At 51.1% G+C, this 19,897-nt stretch overlaps 1 protein-coding gene across 2 annotated transcripts in view; it reads right to left on the bottom strand.

Moving 5' to 3' along the window:
* Positions 1-19,897, bottom strand: part of LOC119953219 (nuclear receptor ROR-beta-like) — a 66,147-nt gene that overhangs the window by 23,846 nt on the left and 22,404 nt on the right. For both annotated transcript variants that reach the window (XM_038777245.1, XM_038777244.1), the window contains exons 3-4: positions 4,455-4,596; positions 1,031-1,444 (exon numbers count right to left, since the gene is read on the bottom strand). In XM_038777245.1, the coding sequence (XP_038633173.1) occupies positions 1,031-1,444; positions 4,455-4,596 (556 nt within the window). The remainder of the gene's footprint in view (positions 1-1,030; positions 1,445-4,454; positions 4,597-19,897) is intronic.

Raw genomic sequence — 19,897 nt, 5'->3', positions numbered from 1 at the left:
ATAAAAATCTGGGATTAAAAGTCTCATGGCGACCATCAAACCATTGTTGATTGTTGTAAAAACCCATCTGGTTCACTAATGTCCTTTAGGGAAGGAAATCTGCCGTCCTTACCCTGTCTGGCCTACATGTGACTCCAGACCCACACAGCGGTGCGGTTGACTCTTAACTGTCCTCTGAAAAGTGGCCCACAAGCCATTCAGTTCAAGGGCAATTAGGGATGGGCAACAAATATTGGCCCAGTTCAGCGACACCCACATCCCAAGAACAAATTAAAAAAACGTTATTCTCATTTTGCGCAGAGATATTGGGGCAGCACGCGCATTTTGGGGCAGCACGGTAGCATGGTGGTTAGCATAAATGCTTCACAGCTCCAGGGTCCCAGGTTCGATTCCCGGCTGGGTCACTGTCTGTGCGGAGTCTGCACGTCCTCCCCGTGTGTGCGTGGGTTTCCTCCGGGTGCTCCAGTTTCCTCCCACAGTCCAAAGATGTGCGGGTTAGGTGGATTGGCCATGCTAAATTGCCCGTAGTGTCCTAAAAAGTAAGGTTAAGGAGGGGGTTGTTGGGTTACGGGTATAGGGTGGATACGTGGGTTTGAGTAGGGTGATCATTGCTCAGCACAACATCGAGGGCCGAAGGGCCTGTTCTGTGCTGTACTGTTCTATGTTCTCTGTTCTATAACAGAGAACACTCTTAGCTCCTCATTACCGTGACAGCAAACGATGACCCAATATGAAATTTGAACTCCATACCTTATCATAACACTGCTCTGTTTCATGTTATTACTGAGATACAAATATTTGGACAAAATCACCACAGTATGTTCTTCATTATCTCTGAGAAACATTGATTCACAGCTGGTAATGAAGAAAAAATGAAGATCTCTCTGGATGGAGGAATTAGAAATGGGCTAAATGGTGTTTCACAGCAATCAATTATTTTGTAATCTCGTGAGCAGAATAAAGCGATTGTCAGTCCACATTTCTAGCAGGTGTCTATATAGTGACTCAACAAAGGAGTTGTGATACATACCGATCTCCACCATTGAGATTTCTGTGGCTAGCTGCCCATTCTCTGGCGAGGGATACGAGAACAAGCTGGGCTCCAGCATGATTTCATATATGGACTCCTGTTTAATATGTTTAATGTCATTCACATCTATAGCAGACTGATCAGGAGATGGTTCAGCAGAGGCCGAAAGATCAAAGTTATAAAAACTGTTCCCTCCATCAGGGGTCAGTGGAAAGTCAAACAGGAGCCCGTCTGAGAATGTGCTGCTGATATCATCCAGATCTCCCAGTCCACTGCTCACACTGTTTGTATAAACACGTGCAAGTCCCTCCGAACTTTCCTTTGTTGCCAACTGTTCCTGGTGCTGCTGATGTTTCTGTACCTCCGCATAGAGGCTGTCCCGCTGCTTTTTGGACATACGACCAAACTTTACAGCTACAGGAAAGTAAGGGGGGAAACCTTATTAGCAATTGAATGGCCATCAATTCCCTTCATTAACAATTGTATCATCATGTAATTACAAATCAGAGAGTTGTTATGGGCCCTTGAGGTTACTGGGAAACGGGGGCCTAAGTGTTCTTTCAGAGGGTCAGTGGAGACTCAATGGGCTGAATGGCCTCCATCGAAGCTGCAATGATTCTATAAATGAAAGAAATATGGGCGGGATTCTCCGTGGGGCCGCGTGAATCATGCCACGCTGCCCCGACACCGGGACACGTTGGGGCCGGCGTGGACGGCGCGGCGCTGGTCAGGGGCCGCTCTAGGTGGCCCCCTCCCTCCCTCCCCCCCCGTGATTCTCTGGCCCAGGTGGGACGAGCTGTCGTTAAAAAAAAAAACGAGTCCTGCCGGCGCCGTTCTAACCTGCTCTGAACCGGCGGGACTTCGGCATTGAAGGGTCCGGGGGCAGCCTTGGGGGGGGGGGGGGGGGGGGGGGCGATCCCGGGGAGGGGCTCCGATGTGGCCTGGCGCACCATTGGGACCCACCGATCGGCGGGCCGGCCTGTCTGTCTCCCGGCCCCCTTTTTTCTGTGCCAGCACCTGTACTCCTGCAATATTTTGGGTCGGGGCTGAGACACCGCGGATGCGCGGAAATCGCGTCGGTGGGACAGCGCATGCGCCGGTTCGCGCCGAACCCACTGCGCATGCGCGCATACCCCGGTGCCCATTCCACGGCTGGATCAGCAGCTGGAGCAGCGTGAACCACTCCAGCACCCTGCTGGCCCCCTGTAGGAGCCAGAATTACTGATCCAGGGGCTGTGCTGACGCCATCGAGAAACGCGACGACGTTTCCGACAGGTCAACACTTAGCCTCAGGATCACAGAATCCCGCCCTGTCTTTGAAAAGGAAATGTGTTTCTTCAGAAATCAACCAATTTTGTTGTATTTTTGATCCCCATTTCTGTCTTTATTTTGAAAATTCCTTTTCCCTGATCGTTATTCACTGAGACAAATCAAAACAAATCACTGTGGCCTGATTTCTCCCATATCACGGCCAAGAGTTGATGCCGGCGTTAAAACCGGTGCGACGGAGGCGGCGTCTCGGCCCAGTCATTCTCCTCGTCTTCGGGGCTAGAACGGGGGCGGAGTGCTGTGCGCTGCTTCGGTGTCGAAAGCCGGCCCGACACAGCCGGCGCATGTCCACGCATGCAGGCCGCGTCCGTCTCACCGCCGGCCCCTGGGCAACATGGCGGAGCCCCACAGGGGCTCGGTGCGGAGGAACATAGGCCCCCCCTGGAATGAGCGCGCCCGCCGATCGGTAGTCCCCGATCGCGGGTCTGGCCACCGTGGAGGCCCCCCCCCCACCGAGTCAGCTCCCCCCGCCCCCCCACCCAGGACGGCCCTTGCAGCCAGAACGTCGAGGTCCCGCCAGATGGGACCATCTGTAAACCACGACGGCGGGACTAGGTGGGCACTCGGCCAGTCGACCGCGGAGCATCGGTGCGGGGCTTTCAATGGCCCCCGTCCGGCTCTGCGGTAACCGGTGAATCGGCAGCCCAGCGTCGGAGTGGCGTGACGGGATTCCCGCCCGCCCCCACCCCTGGTGATTCTCCGACCCACCGTTGGCTTGGAGTGTCCCGGCCTATATATTTCCCTTTCAACGAAACATCTCCCACTCATCCAAGTAAGAACAAAGCTCTTTGCATCTTTCGGCATTCCCAGAGTAAAGATCCTTCCCGCTGCTCTGACATGTCTGAATCCCAAGTTTCAAATGAAAGAGAGTTGGCAAAGTGGAAACTGGAGCATTATTCCTCTTCTGACCAGCAGTAAAATCAACTGCAAGATGCTTTCTAATTACCGAGAAAGCCGAAGAATTGTCTTTTGTTTTGACAAAATACCTTTCACTCGCTTACTAACCTTTCATTTTTGGTATTTGCCTGCAAGAATCTACTTAAAACCCAATACTACAAAGTAATCTTTTATTAAATCCTGCTGTGGGCAATCATTTTTAAAATTGCCAAAACGCGAGATCAGCCTATTTGATTTTGAAAAGGAGCATTAAACATCCTTCCAAAATTCCTCCAATGCAGACATTTTAAAAAAACACACCTAACAGCATCACAGAGTGGAAAGCGGAGAGTTTAAAAATCAACTAATGTTTTATCACATTACATCTTAATAAAATGTAGCAACAAGAAATTGGCGAGAAAGGTGCCTATTGCTAAAGTAGATTCAATTTCTCGGTTCCCCAGCAACATTCCATCAGCAGCTGAGCTAGTCAAACCCTGATAAATACAAAACCACTCCACAAAGAAAAGCTCGACTTGTACAACGATTAAGCTCAGGGTTCCTGTAACCTGCAGATAAAAATAACCAATTTGTCCGTCTTTGGGGACTGCTGCCCACTCACTCAGCAGCAGAAATGAAGAAAAGTCAAATTGGAGAAACTGCTAAAATGTGCTGGTGTCTGTAGGTGAAATCGCTGATGGATCAGCTTCAAGTGAAACTTATTAAGAAGAAAGGTAATTGGGGAATACACTAAGCCTGAATCTAGGAGGATGTTCAGGAAACTGGGGCGTTTGGTTTTCAATACTTAAATAAAATTTATAGTTTGGCCAGGAATATGTTTATTTGGGTCCAAATGTACGGAACTTGTACGAACAGATAGAGGCGCATACAAACCAACATGATGCAAAACTAAATCTGGCTGTCTGACAAGATACTGTGAGCCAATGTGAATGCCAGAATGAAGCCAGGTTCTCACTCAGGTGCTGCCAGTAAATTCTGCCAATGAGATCAGTTGAACAGCTTGTTGAACCTGGAGTCTGTTTTGGGTCCAAAATCAACAAATTCCCTGAAGCAAAAGGCAATTTTCAATTTCCTAATTGTGGATAATTCCTAGAGCACACATCTGAATAAAAATGGTTAGTAACAAATACAACATTAGGCATCAGGTGATTTGCAAAAAAGACAAACCGGCTCAGCCAGTTCCAGTTCTCTCTCTTACCGTCACGCGACATTCCAAGGGTAAGACACTTCTGCAGTCGGCAGTGTTGGCAACGATTCCGATTGGTCCGATCAATCAAACAGTTCCTCTGGCGCGGGCACGAATAGGCAGCATTATTCTGCTGACTTCGTCTGAAGAAACCCTGGTTCAGAAAATGGGTTTCAAAAATGTTTTTACAAAGTTGTTACCAATACTGTAGTGTCAATTTGTGATAGCATGCCGCATGTCTATTGCCTCTGAGCTTCAGGCCTGCCAAGAAATAGCAGGTCGGCCACAGCTTGGGTCAAGCAATTGACTCATTCATAAAACACACATGCTTTCCATTTATTGATTAAATACCTACTTTACGGTGGTGAAAAGTAAAATAATAATAATCTTTATTAGTGTCACAAGTAGGCTCACATTAACACTGCAATGAAGTCAAATCTGCAAATTGTGGACAGCTTAGGCAATGGGATCTTTGACTTAGGTTGTGGGGGTGAGCCAGACTCTGCCACTAGCGCCTTATCACTCCAGCCCAGGTAGTGTCCCAGTCTGAAGGTCCTTCCTTAATTTACTTCTCCAGGCACATCTTTGGCTAGCCTAATCTCCTTTTCCAATTGGTGGTGTTCAATCTGCTGCCAATCTAGTGAGGCGAACACCCAGAAAGCAAAACAATGTGTCCTGCCAGCCTCCATCATTTCTTGGTCATGATGTTGCAGTTGTGACCTGCTCTCTGTCATACTTCTTCATTGGTGATGTTGTTGCTCCATATGATGCCCAGATCAAATGCCGGCAGCGCTGGTGGAAGACGCCTAACTTACCCGATTGATTTTCCATGTCTGGCATAGATTGCAGTTGGTGCTACTATGAAAATGTAGAGTTGTAGCTGGGAGGCCGCATTGCTGGTGTTGGATGGCCAGACTGTGTGGAGCAACAGGAAGGGGAATTCTGCTTTGCCACTTCTTGTGCAGACGTCAATCTCTACATCATCTTCCTTGGAGATGATGCTTCCTAGATTGGGGAAGTGGTTGAAATCCTCGATGTTGTGTTGCCAGATGTTGATGGGAGGGGTCTCCAGCCATCATTATCTTAATCTCCTTCAGCTGATGCATAGACCAACCTTAGCACTGCTGCTCCCAAAGTTGCTGGCCTTGTTTTAGAATCCACAAGGTTATTTGGTTAGCATGGCAATGTCAGCTGTGAAACCCACCATTAACCGATGGCATTGCCACGAGATTCCAAAGTCTGTACCAACCATTACCTTCCTCGTGATGAAATCAATAATCAAGTGGAAAAGAAATGGGGAGAGTTTTCAACCGTCTTGTGATGTACTGATGGATACTATCGAAAGCCATCTTAAAATCAATGATGTTGATAACATGTGGCCTATGACACTCTAGGCTCTGCTCAATGGTGTTACTGAGGGTAAAGATCTGCTCACTGCATGATCTGCCAAACCTAAACCTAACTGTTCTTTGCTAAGCATATTCTCTACTTCCAACCTGTGAGAAGACCGTGCTGAAGATCGCGCCAGTTACTGAGAGCAACGACATCCTGTGCAGCCCAGATCTTACTGAACAGGTCTGTGACAGTGTTCTTGTTTTCTTTCAAGAGGCACTGAGGTGGGCTGCCACTTATTTGCAGCTTTCCGGATTCACAAAGTGGACATTGCATTAGAAACATTTGCAGAACAATGAGGAGTTCTTCACCCAGAATCCATAATGGCAGTGAAACTGCTCCATCCAATGGAAAGGATCTGGAAGCATTAAATCTCAGAGTTACTATGGATATGGGGCAAATTCCCCCATATCCCACAAAAACTGTTGCTGCCGGCTTGAGCTGACCTGAACCTCTGGTGGTTTATGTTGGTAAATGGCTTCTTTGTATTTGGAACCAGTCCATAGTTCATAATTAAAGGGTGATAGTGGTTTCAGATCAACTCCTGCAAGTCATTTGTACCTCCTACTAAATATATCTTTATTTGCAGCTGTCTATTTTTCTTTTAAAAAGGGTTTCAGTAATTCAGTAAGTTTTAAAGTGCTGGTGGACAAGGATAAGAGTGGTCCTAGGGTGAATGTGCTAAATTGGGGGAAGGCTAATTATAGCAATATTAGGCGGGAACTGAAGAACCTAGATTGGGGGGTAAATCAACATCTGACATGTGGGAGGCTTTTAAATGTCAGTTGAAAGGAATTCAGGACCTGGCATGTTCCTGTGAGGAAGAAGGATAAATACGGCAAATTTCACGATCCTTGGATAACGAGAGATATTGTTGGCCTCATCAAAAAAAAAAGGAGGCATTTGTCAGGACTAGAAGGCTGGGAACAGACGAAGCCTGTGTGGAATATAAGGAAAGTAGGAAGGAACTTAAGCAAGGAGTCAGGAGGGCTAAAAGGGGTCATGAAAAGGCATTATAAAATGGGGTTAAGGAAAATCCCAAGGCTTTTTACACGTACATAAAAAGCAAGAGGGCAGCCAGGGAAAGGGTTGGCCCACTGAAGGACAGGCGAGGGAATCTATGTGTGGAGCCAGAGGAAATGTGGGAGGTACTAAATGAATACTTTGCATCAGTATTCACCAAAGAGAAGGAATTGGTGGATGTTAAGTCTGGAGAAGGGTGTGTAGATAGCCTGGGTCACATTGAGATCCAAAAAGACGAGGTGTTGGGCGTCTTGAAAAATATTAAGGTAGAGAAGTTCTCAGGGCCTGATGGGATCTACCCCAGAATACTGAAGGAGGCAAGAGAGGGAATTGCTGAGGCCTTGACAGAAATCTTTGGCTCCTCACTGTCTTCAGGTGATGTCCCTGAGGACTGGAGAATAGGCAATGTTGTTTCTTTGTTTAAGAACGGTAACAAGGATAATCTAGGGAACTACAGGCCGGTGAGCCTTACGTCAGTGGTAGGGAAATTACTGGAGAGAATTCTTCAAGACAGGATCGACCCCCATTTGGAAGCAAGTAGTCGTATTAGCGAGAGGCAGCACGGTTTTGTGATGGGGAGGTCATGTCTCACTAACTTGATCGAATTTTTCGAGGAGGTCACAAAGATGATTGATGTAGGGAGGCCAGTGGATGTTGTCTATATGGACTTCAGTAAGGCCTTTGACAAGGTCCCTCATGGCAGACTGGTACAAAAGGTGAAGTCACACGGGATCAGAGGTGAGCTGGCAAGATGGATACAGAACTGGCTAGGTCATAGAAGGCAGAGAGTAACAATGGAAGGGTGCTTTTCTGATTGGAGGGCTGTGACTAGTGGTGTTCCGCAGTGTTTGCCGTATATATAAATGATTTGGAGGAAAATGTAACTGGTCTGATTAGTAAGTTTGCAGACGACACAAAGGTTGGTGGAATTGGGGATAGCGATGAGGACTGTCAGAGGATACAGCAGGATTTAGATCGTTTGGAGACTTGGGCGGAGAGATGGCAGATGGAGTTTAATCCGGACAAATGTGAGGTAATGCATTTTGGAAGGTCTAATGCAGGTAGGGAATATACAGTCAATGGTAGAACACTCAGGAGTATTGACGGTCAGAGAGATCTCAGTGTACAGGTCCACAGGTCACTGAAAGGGGCAACACAGGTGGAGAAGGTAGTCAAGAAGGCATACGGCATGCTTGCCTTCATTGGCTGGGGCATTGAGTATAAAACTTGGGAAGTCATGTTGCAGCTATATAGAACCTTAGTTAGGCCACACTTGGAGTATAGTGTTCAATTCTGGTCGCCATACTACCAGAAGGATGTGGCGGCTTTAGAGAGGGTGCAGAAGAGATTTTGCAGGATGTTGCCTGGTATGGGAGGGGGTGGAGGTGGAGGTGGGGGGGGGGGGGGGGGGGGGGGGGGTGTCATTAGCTATGAAGTGCGGTTGAATAAAGTTGGTGTGTTCTCACTGAAATGAAGGAGGTTGAGGGGCGACCTGATGGAGGTCTACAAAATTATGAGGGGCACAGACAGTGGATAGAGGGCCGAGGTTTAAGGTGCGAGCTGGAAGGTTTAGAGGAGATGTACGCGGTAAGTATTTTACACAGAGGGTAGTGGGTGCCTGGAATGCGCTGCCGGAGGAGGTGGTGGAAGCAGGGACGATAATGACATTTAAGGGGCATCTTGACAAATACATGAATAGGATGGGAATAGAGGGATACGGACCCCGGAAGTGTAGAAGATTTTAGTTTAGGCGGATAGCATGGTCGGCACGGGCTTGGAAGGCCGAAGGGCCTGTTCCTGTGCTGTACCTTTCTTTGTTCTTTGTTTTCCATTTATATTTGGTTTCGCTATAACTAATTAATGACATTCATTTTGGAACATCCTGAGGATAATATAGGTACTGTATTATTGTCATGTTGTCTTTATAACGCAGTAATTTTGCAAGAATGATTTTTTTTCTTGAAGGTATTTTCTGTCATTCCTCTTTTTGTTGACTCCCGCTTCTAAGTGTTATTTGTAGCTGCAAAAGGTTTCGATCTGGCTATTCTTAACTAGAGATCTCCAGGGTAGTGTGAGGTTATACAGGTAGGAAAAACCAAGGCCAGAGAGAATTCGGAGAGCAGGAATTAGAATTTTAAAATCAGGACATTGCCAGATTGGGAACTAAAATAGGTCATGGAGAAGAAGGATTCGCTGCGAGTTAGTTAGAGGCAGGTTTTAGGATATGCTCAAGTTTCCAGAGAGTGTTAATGGGAGGCCAGTCCCGGCAGCTTTGGAATAGTCAGTAATGAACATCAACATGAAACACACTTCTGGCTAACATGATACACTAAAAGCTGCACTGCACAAACAAGGGATTTAGTAGTACTGGCTGTAAGGGCAAATAGCGTGCGCTTATAATAAATAACACTTGTAAAGTTCAATTATTATCTCACATTCTGAGAACGATCGGAGTCAGCATTGACTTCTACACTCTGTGCATTTGCTACTTTCACACATGGTGAAGAAGGCTGTAAATTGTTTCATGTTAAATGCAAATTATAGGTTTTGTGGCACCGTTATCAATTTTTATTAGAACACATGAAAGTGGAGTGGCAGGGCAGAATTTCTGCTGAGAACTGTGGCTCATTGTGTATCAGCTACGGCTCAGTGGCTGGCACTCCGAGCTGTGTAGCAGGGTTAGGCTTCAAGTCTTAATCCAGGACCTGAACACAGTCAAAAAAAAAATCAAGGCTACAGTCCTGTGCAACACTGATGGAGTGCTGCACTGTCAGAGGGTCAGTACTGAGGGAGTGCCGCACTGTCAGAGGGTCAGTACTGAGGGAACGCTACGCTGTCAGAGGGTCAGTACTGAGGGAGCGCCGCACTGTCAGAGGGTCAGTACTGAGGGAGTGCCGCACTGTCAGAGGGTCAGTACTGAGGGAACGCTACGCTGTCAGAGGGTCAGTACTGAGGGAGTGCTGCACTGTCAGAGGGTCAGTACTGAGGGAACGCTACGCTGTCAGAGGGTCAGTACTGAGGGAGTGCTGCACTGTCAGAGGGTCAGTACTGAGGGAGTGCTGCACTGTCAGAGGGTCAGTACTGAGGGAGTGCCGCACTGTCAGAGGGTCAGTACTGAGGGAGTGCCGCACTGTCAGAGGGTCAGTACTGAGGGAGTGCCGCACTGTCAGAGGGTCAGTACTGAGGGAGTGCCGCACTGTCAGAGGGTCAGTACTGAGGGAACGCTACGCTGTCAGAGGGTCAGTACTGAGGGAGTGCTGCACTGTCAGAGGGTCAGTACTGAGGGAGTGCCGCACTGTCAGAGGGTCAGTACTGAGGGAGTGCTGCACTGTCAGAGGGTCAGTACTGAGGGAGTGCTGCACTGTCAGAGGGTCAGTACTGAGGGAGTGCTGCACTGAGAGAGGGTCAGTACTGAGGGAGCACTGCACTGTCAGAGGGTCAGTACTGAGGGAGTGCTGCACTGTCAGAGGGTCAGTACCGAGGGAGTGCCGCACTGTCAGAGGGTCAGTACTGAGGGAACGCTACGCTGTCAGAGGGTCAGTACTGAGGGAGTGCCGCACTGTCAGAGGGTCAGTACTGAGGGAACGCTACGCTGTCAGAGGGTCAGTACTGAGGGAGTGCTGCACTGTCAGAGGGTCAGTACTGAGGGAGTGCCGCACTGTCAGAGGGTCAGTACTGAGGGAGTGCTGCACTGTCAGAGGGTCAGTACTGAGGGAGTGCTGCACTGTCAGAGGGTCAGTACTGAGGGAGTGCTGCACTGAGAGAGGGTCAGTACTGAGGGAGCACTGCACTGTCAGAGGGTCAGTACTGAGGGAGTGCTGCACTGTTAGAGGGTCAGTACTGAGGGAATGCTGCACTGTCAGAGGGTCAGTACTGAGGGAGTGCTGCACTGTCAGAGGGTCAGTACTGTGAGAGTGCCGCACTGTCAGAGGGTCAGTACTGAGGGAGTGCTGCACTGTCAGAGGGTCAGTACTGAGGGAGTGCCGCACTGTCAGAGGGTCAGCACTGAGGGAGTGCTGCACTGTCAGAGGGTCAGTACTGAGGGAGTGCTGCACTGTCAGAGGGTCAGTACTGAGGGAATAGATAGAGAAATACAGCACAGAACAGGCCCTTCGGCCCACGATGTTGCGTCGAACTTTTGTCCTAGGTTAATCATAGAATTTTCGACAATTTATCATGGCCAATCCACCCAACCTGCACATCTTTGGACTGTGGGAGGAAACCGGAGTACCCGGAGGAAACCCACGCAGTCACGGGGAGGATGTGCAGACTCCACACAGACAGTGACCCAAGTCGAAATCGAACTTGGGATCCTGGAGCTGTGAAGCAATTGTTCTATCCACAATGCTACCGTGCTGCCTTTAAGAAGTTAACCTACACTCCATTATTCTACCCTAATCCATGTACCTATCCAATAGCCGCTTGAAGGTCCCTAACGTTTCCGACTCAACTACTTCCACAGGCAGTGCATTCCATGCCCCCACTACTCTCTGGGTAAAGAACCTACCTCTGACATCCCCCCTATATCTTCCACCATTTACCTTAAATTTATGTCCCCTTGTAATGGTGTGTTCCACCCAGGGAAAAAGTCTCTGACTGTCTACTCTATCTATTCCCCTAATCATCTTATAAACCTCTATCAAGTCGCCCCTCACCCTTCTCCGTTCTAATGAGAAAAGGCCTAGCACCCTCAACCTTTCCTCGTATGACCTACTCTCCATTCCAGGCAACATCCTGGTAAATCTCCTTTGCACCTTTTCCAAAGTTTCCACATCCTTCCTAAAATGAGGCGACCAGAACTGCACATAGTACTCCAAATGTGGCCTGACCAAGGTTTTGTTCAGCTGCATCATCACCTCACGGCTCTTAAATTCAATCCCTCTGCTAATGAACGCTAGCAAACCATAGGCCTTCTTCACAGCTCTATCCACTTGAGTGGCAACTTTCAAAGATCTATGAATATAGACCCCAAGATCTCTCTGCTCCTCCACATTGCCAAGAACCCTACCGTTAACCCTGTATTCCGCATTCATATTTGTCCTTCCAAAATGGACAACCTCACACTTGTCAGGGTTAAACTCCATCTGCCACTTCTCAGCCCAGCTCTGCATCCTATCTATGTCTCTTTGCAGCTGACAACAGCCCTCCTCACTAACCACAATCCCACCAATCTTCGTATCATCTGCAAATTTACTGACCCACCCTTCAACTCCCTCATCCAAGTCGTTAATGAAAATCACAAACAGCAGAGGACCCAGAACTGATCCCTGTGGTACGCCACTGATAACTGGGCTCCAGGCTGAATATTTGCCATCCACCACCACTCTCTGTTTTCTATCGGTTAGCCAGTTTGTTATCCAACTGGCCAAATTTCCCACTATCCCATGCCTCCTTACCTTCTGCACAAGCCCAAAATGGGGAACCTTATCAAGTGCCTTACTAAAATCCATGTACACTACACCCACTGCTTTACCTTCATCCACATGCTTGGTCACCTCCTCAAAGAAGTCAATAAGACTTGTAAGGCAAGACCTACCCCTCACAAATCCGTGCTGACTATCCCTAATCAAGCAGTGCCTTTCCAGATGCTCAGAAATCCTATCTCTCAGTACCCTTTCCATTACTTTGCCTACCACCGAAGTAAGACTAACTGGCCTGTAATTCCCAGGGTTATCCGTATTCCCTTTTTTGAACAGGGGCACGACATTCACCACTCTCCAATCCTCTGGTACCACCCCTGTTGACAGCGAGGACGAAAAGATCATTGCCAACGGCTCTGCAATTTCATTTCTTGCTTCCCATAGAATCCTTGGATATATCCCATCAGGCCCGGGGACTTGTCTATCCTCAAGTTTTTCAAAACGCGCAACACATCTTCCTTCCTGACAAGTATCTCCTCGAGCTTATCAGTCTGCTTCACGCTGTCCTCTCCAACAATATGGCCCCTCTCGTTTGAAAATACTGAAGAAACATACTTGCTACGCTGTCAGAGGGTCAGTACTGAGGGAGTGCTGCACTGTCAGAGGGTCCGTACTGAGGGAGTGCTGCACTGTCAGAGGGTCAGTACTGAGGGAGTGCCGCACTGTCTGAGGGTCAGTACTGAGGGAGTGCCGCACTGTCAGAGGGTCAGTACTGAGGGAATGCCGCACTGTCAGAGGGTCAGTACTGAGGGAGTGCCACACTGTCAGAGGGTCAGTACTGAGGGAGTGCCGCACTGTCAGAGGGTCAGTACTGAGGGAGTACCGCATTGTCAGAGGGTCAGTACTGAGGGAGTGCTGCACTGTCAGAGGGTCAGTACTGAGGGAGTGCTGCACTGTCAGAGGGTCAGTACTGAGGGAGTGCTGCACTGTCAGAGGGTCAGTACTGAGGGAGTGCCCCACTGTCAGAGGGTCAGTACTGAGGGAGTGCTGCACTATCAGAGGGTCAGTACTGAGGGAGTGCCGCACTGTCAGAGGGTCAGTACTTAGGGAGTGCTGCACTGTCAGAGGGTCAGTACTGAGGGAGTGCCGCACTGTCAGAGGGTCAGTACTGAGGGAGTGCCGCACTGTCAGAGGGTCAGTACTGAGGGAGTGCCGCACTGTCAGAGGGTCAGTACTGAGGGAGTGCCGCACTGTCAGAGGGTCAGTACTGAGGGAGTGCTGCACTGTCAGAGGGTCAGTACTGAGGGAGTGCCGCACTGTCAGAGGGTCAGTACTGAGGGAGTGCCGCACTGTCAGAGGGTCAGTACTGAGGGAGTGCCGCACTGTCAGAGGGTCAGTACTAAGGGAGTGCTGCACTGTCAGAGGGTCAGTACTGAGGGAGTGCTGCACTGTCAGAGGGTCAGTACTGAGGGAGTGCCGCACTGTCAGAGGGTCAGTACTGAGGGAGCGCTGCACTGTCAGAGGGTCAGTACTGAGGGAGTGCCGCACTGTCAGAGGGTCAGTACTGAGGGAGTGCTGCACTGTCAGAGGGTCAGTACTGAGGGAGTGCTGCGCTGTCAGAGGGTCAGTACTGAGGGAGTGCTGCACTGTCAGAGGGTCAGTACTGAGGGAGTGCTGCACTGTCAGAGGGTCAGTACTGAGGGAGTGCTGCACTGTCAGAGGGTCAGTACTGAGGGAGTGCCGCACTGTCAGAGGGTCAGTACTGAGGGAGTGCCGCACTGTCAGAGGGTCAGTACTGAGGGAGTGCTGCACTGTCAGAGGTGTTGACTTTCTCATGATACTAAACTGAGGCCCTAACACCCCTCTCCTGTGGGCAGAAAGATCCCATGGCACTCGATGCACTATCAATTACGACGAGACAAGAGTAGAGAGTAATCGAGGCTTTATTTAGCAGAGATGTGTTGCCTCCTGCAGCTGCTGCTGAAATGGCTGCAGCTCGGTGAGCACACACATTTATACTCCGCCTACTGGGCGGAGCCAGCAGGCAGGGATCTACCCCTGTACCTGTAGTACAGGGGCCTTACCGTATTACACCTCATTATTGTGATATATACAAACAGTGGTGACTACCACATTCACCCCCTGTTAAAAAAGTGTCCAGCGGGGGTGGTGGAAAGAAACTATTTATATGTATTTATATATTTATATGTATGTGAGCATTTTTAAAGTGTACATTTTGGGGAAAGTTCACAAATTTAGCCGGTCGGGTGCCTTGATCCTCCGTTGTGGCGATGCAGCAGCCGGCTCAGTCGGCGGTGACTCTGGGAGCGTGTAGTCCTCATCTTCATCCCCGGGTGGGACCAAGGGGATAACGGATCGTCCTGGAGCGGGGGCTGTGGTGAGGTGCGCTGGGGGGAGGATGGGTGGTGCCGGGGCAGTTGGCGGGGGGGGGGGGGGGGGGTGGTGAACCAGCTGGTGCCAGGTCCCTGAGGGAGACTATGTCTTTGCGGTCGTCGGGGACGCCACGTAGGCGTACTGCGGGTTTGCGTGCAGCAGCAATGACCCTCACGACTAACGGGTCCGCCTTGTGGAGCCGCACGTGCTTGCGGAGGAGGACGGGTCCTGGAGCTGCCAGCCACGTTGGCAGCGAAACCCCGGAGGTGGACTTCCTGGGGAAGGCAAGGAGACGTTCATGGGGGGTTTCATTAATTGGCGTGCGAAGTAGCGATCGGGTGGAGTGGTGCGCGTTGGGGAGGACCTCCTGCCAGTGGGAGGCCGGGAGATTTTTAGACCGTAGGGCCAGCAGGACGGCCTTCCAGACTGTCCCGTTCTCCCTCTCCACCTGACCGTTTCCCCGGGGGTTGTAGCTGGTCGTCCTGCTGAAGGCGATACCCCTGCTGAGCAGGAATTGTCGCAGCTCATCGCTCATAAAGGAGGACCCCCGGTCACTGTGGATGTAGGTGGGGAAACCGAACAGAGTGAAGATGCTGTGCAGGGCTTTGATAACTGTGGCAGATGTCATATCGGGGCATGGGACGGCGAAGGGGAATCTGGAGTATTCGTCGACCACGTTAAGGAAGTACGTGTTTCGGTCGGAGGAGGGGAGGGGCCCTTTGAAATCCACGCTGAGGCGGTCAAAGGGGCGGGAGGCCTTCACCAGGTGCTTTCGGTCTGGCCGGTAGACGTGCGGTTTGCACTCCACGCAGACCTGGCACTCTTTGGTGACCGCTCTAACTTCCGCAAGGTAGGCTGCGGGCCTTTATGAAGTGGAAGAACCGGGTGACCCCTGGGTGACAGAGACCATCGTGTGGGGCCTGGAGTCGGTCCATTTGTGCGCTGGCACATGTACCTCGGGATAGGGCGTCTCGGGGCTCGTTGAGCTTACCGGGGCGATATAAAATCTCGTAATTGTAGGCGGAGAGCTCGATCCTCCACCTCAAGGTTTTATCATTTTTGGTCTTGCCCCGCTGTGTATTATTAAACATGAAGGCAACCGACCGTTGGTCAGTGAGGAGCGTGAATCTCCTGCCGGCCAAGTAATGCCTCCAATGCCGCACAGCTTCAACGATGGCTCGGGCCTCCTTTTCGACGGAAGAGTGCCGAATTTCATAGGCATGGAGGGTGCGGGAAAGAATGCCACGGGTCTGCCCGCCTGGTTGAGGGTGGCGACCAGAGCAACGTCTGATGTATCGCTCTCGACTTGAGTGTGTGGGCCTTGTCCGCGTAGTTAGCTGTAGTATGAGAAGAACCCCAGGCATCGTTTGAGGGCCTTGGGGCAGTGGGAGTTCCATGAGGGGGCGCATGCGATCGGGGTTGGGCCCTAGAACTCCATTTTGCACCACATAGCCAAGGATGGCTATGCGGTTGGTGCTGAACACACACTTCTCCTTGTTGTACATAAGGTTCAGGAGTTTGGCAGTGTGGAGGAATTTGGAAAGGTTAGCGTTGTGGTCCTGCTGGTCATGGCCGCAGATGGTGACATTGTCCAGGTACAGGAAGGTGGCCCGCAGTCCGTACCGGTCAACCATTCGGCCCATCTCCCGTTGGAAGACCGAGACCCCATTAGTGACACCGAAGGGATCCCTAAGGAAGTGGTAGAGGCGGCCGTCTGCTTCAAACCCTATGTATGGACGGTCCGCCTTGCGGATGGGGAGCTGGTGGTAGACAGATTTCAGGTCCACTGTCGAGAAGACCCGGTACTGTGCAATCTGATTGACCATATCAGATATGCGGGGGAGGGGGTACGCGTCGAGCTGCGTGTACCAATTGATGGTCTGACTGTAGTCAACGACCATCCTGTGTTTCTCCCCAGTCTTTACAACTACCACTTGGGCTCTCCAGGGGCTGTTGCTGGCTTCGATGATGCCTTCCCGAAGCAGCAACTGGACCTCAGGCCTGATGAAGGTCCTGTCCTGGGCCCTGTACCGTCTGCTCCTGGTGGCGACGGGTTTGCAATCTGGGGTGAGGTTCGCAAACAGGGAAGGTGGGTCGATCTTAAGGGTCGTGAGGCCGCAGACGGTAAGGGGTGGTAGGGGCCCGCCGAATTTCAGTGTTAGGCTCTGGAGGTTGCACTGGAAGTCCAGGCTGAGTAGCAAGGAAGCTACTCGGCCAAGGTTGGGGAGGACGTAGAGCTGGAAGTCGCTGAACTCTACCCCCGGATGGTGAGGGTGGCGATGCAGTACCCCCGGATCGCCACGGAGTGGGATCCGGAGGCCAGGGAGATTCGTTGGGTAATGGGGTGTACCGCGAGGGAGCAGCTCCTTACTGTATCGGGGTGGATGAAGCTCTCCGTGTTCCCAGAGTCAAGAAGGCATGATGTCCTGTGCCCCATCGACCTTTACTGTCGTCGACGCGGTTGCGAGGTTGTGCGGCCGGGACTCGTCGAACGTGATGGAGGCGAGCTGCGGCTGCTGTTGCTAGACCCCGGGCTGGTCAGCGGCAGTTACGGGCGATGAGGTCCCCGACGAGCAAGGGTCCTGAGGCGCCGAAGATGGCGGCGCCCGCGGGTCACACGTGGGGAGTGCAGGAACAATGGGCCTGGTTACAGCGGCGATCGACCGCTGGCACACCACATCTAAATGTCCTTTCTTCCCGCAGGCCTTGCTGATTGCACTCCGCGCTGGGCAGTGCTGCCGGGGGTGCTTTGTCTGCCCGCAGAATTAGCACTTGGGGCCCCTGGGGTTGGCTGGCTGCCACGCGGCGCAGGCTTGGGGTTGGCTGGGGGGGCGGTCACTGGTGGGGTCCACGATGTCCAGGAGGGGGGCGCCTGCGGTCGGGGGCGTACACTTGTACATTACGGGAGGCTACCGTTAGTGAGGTCGCGAATTTCTTGGTCGCTGCGAGGTTGAGGGTAGCTCCTTCTAACAGGCGCTGGTGGATGTACGCTGACTCTATGCCTGTAACGAAAGCCTCCCTGATTAGGAATTCGGAAAGTTCAACGGTCGAACTGCCTGGCAATCGCAGTCCCTCGCCAGGGCGTGCAGGGCACGCCAGAAATCTTCCAATAACTCACCAGAGAGTTGTTGCTGTGTGGACAGGAGGTGCCTGGCGTAGGGTTTGTTGGTCGGCCGGGTGTAGTTCTCTTTCAGAAGCGCCTGGCCTCAGCGTAGTTGGGTGCGTCTCGGATATGGGGAAAGATATCGGAGCTCAGCCGTGTGTTCAGGATCTGGAGTTTCTGTGCTTCTGAGGGTTGTTCCGTCACATATTTGATGTAGGCTTCAAAGCAGGCTAGCCAGTGGGCGAAGGCCGACTTGGCGTTGTCTGCTTGAGGGTGCAGCTGCAGGCGATCTGGCTTGATGCGGAGGGCCATCGCTGTAAAATCTCTGCTTAATAAATTGATGCTCTATCAATTACAACGAGACGAGAGTAGAGAGTAATCGAGGCTTTATTAAGCAGAGATGTGTTGCCTCCTGCAGCCTTACAGGAGCCTTACCGTATTACTTCTCATATACGTACTATATACAAACAGTGGTGACTATCACAGCATTAATTTGAAAATAGGTCTCTTAGCTTGTATTTATCTTTCAAACAACTCGCAAAAACAGGTTATCTGATTATTACCACTTTGCTTTGTGTGGGATCTTTCTGTGTGCAGATTGGCTGCCACGTTTCCTACATTACAACAGTGGTCATGTTTCAAAAGCACTTCATTGGCTGTAAACACTTCATTACGAGAGCCGATGGTCATGGAAGGCGGTGCTACGTGAATGCAGGTCCCTGTCTTATTAATTGCTCATTACCATCATTTCTTGACAGACTCTCTCATTCTGTCTGAAACCTTGTAAATGAGACCAGACATGTTAACGTTTGTGTATTGATCAATTATCCAACATGATCCATAATAAACAGTAGTATCAATTAAGATTGAATGATAACTGACAACTCACTGAGGTCAGTCTTAACCACTGGATAGAAATGCACAGAATCTGAGCCCCTGTGACCCCACAGTTTTCCTGTTAGAAATTGGACAAGTGCTTCATGTTGCAATGGGTCAGCAACCCTTTCATTTGGGACTTGGGTCTTCACACAATCCATATGGATGGTACAAAGTTACCCTCCATCGGTTAAGGTTCAGCTGAGGTTCAGCAACTTAAATCAGTTATCAGGGTCGAGAGCATAAAGCGGATCAGGGGCGGTATTCTCCCCTACCCGGCGGGGCGGGGGGTCCCGGCGTAGCGGAGTGGCGCCAACCACTCCGGCGTCAGGCCTCCCCAAAAGGTGGGGAATTCTCCGCACCTTTAGGGGCTAGGGTCGCACTGGAGTGGCACCATGCCGATCGGCGTCGGGGCTGGCCGAAAGGCCTTTGCCGGTCGGCGTGAGTCCGTGCATGCGCCGGAGTGTCAGTGGCCGCTGACGTCACCACCGGCGCATGCGCGGTAGGGGGGGTCTCTTCCGCCTCCGCCATGGTGGAGGCCGTGGCGGCGGCAGAAGAAAAAGAGTGCCCCCACGGCACTGGCACGCCCGCCGATCAGTGGGCCCCGATCGCGGGCCAGGCCGCCGTGGGGTCACCCCCCGGGGTCTGATCGCCCCTCGCCCCCCCCCCCCCCCCCAGGACCCCAGGGCCCGTTAGTGCCGCCTGCTCCCGCCGGCACAGAGACCTGACAGCGGCGGGACTTTGCCCATTGCGGGCCGGAGAATCACCGCGGGGGGGCCCGCCGACCGGTGGGGCGCAATTCCCGTCCCCGCCGATTCCCGGGTGGCAGAGAATTCAGGCCACAGTGGGGGTGGGATTTACGAAGGCGGCGGGCAATTCCCCGACCCTGCAGGGGGTCGGAGAATTCCGCCCCAGAGGTTTTTTGGCAAATTCCATGTTTCCGAGCTACAGGTGGGTAAACTGTACCGATCTTGGTTTGTGGTTAGGCTGCAGAATCAACTTTTATATTTTGTACTGCATTGAGAAAAAAAGATAAAAGGTGTTGGTTACAATAGTCACTATTTCCCAGCAGAAGTATCTCCACATCACACACTACCTGTAACATGGCATTAACTGAGCCATTCCACCCTAATATAGTCACAAGCACAACAGGTCTTCAAAGAAAAAGGATAGATCTGACTGCACAGTGTGCTTCCCCAAGCTAAAAGTCACTGCAGATTTTTATCTTCAGTCTAGAACTTGGGCGATACATTGCATCAAACCTCCATTAGTTTTGGTCCAAGGAGAAATTCAAGAATGGAAGAGAG

Source organism: Scyliorhinus canicula, chromosome 18 (assembly GCF_902713615.1).
Source record: "Scyliorhinus canicula chromosome 18, sScyCan1.1, whole genome shotgun sequence".
Lineage (NCBI taxonomy): Eukaryota > Metazoa > Chordata > Chondrichthyes > Carcharhiniformes > Scyliorhinidae > Scyliorhinus > Scyliorhinus canicula.
The sequence above is the reverse complement of the archived record's forward strand: the minus strand, read 5'-3'. Positions and strand labels throughout refer to the sequence as shown.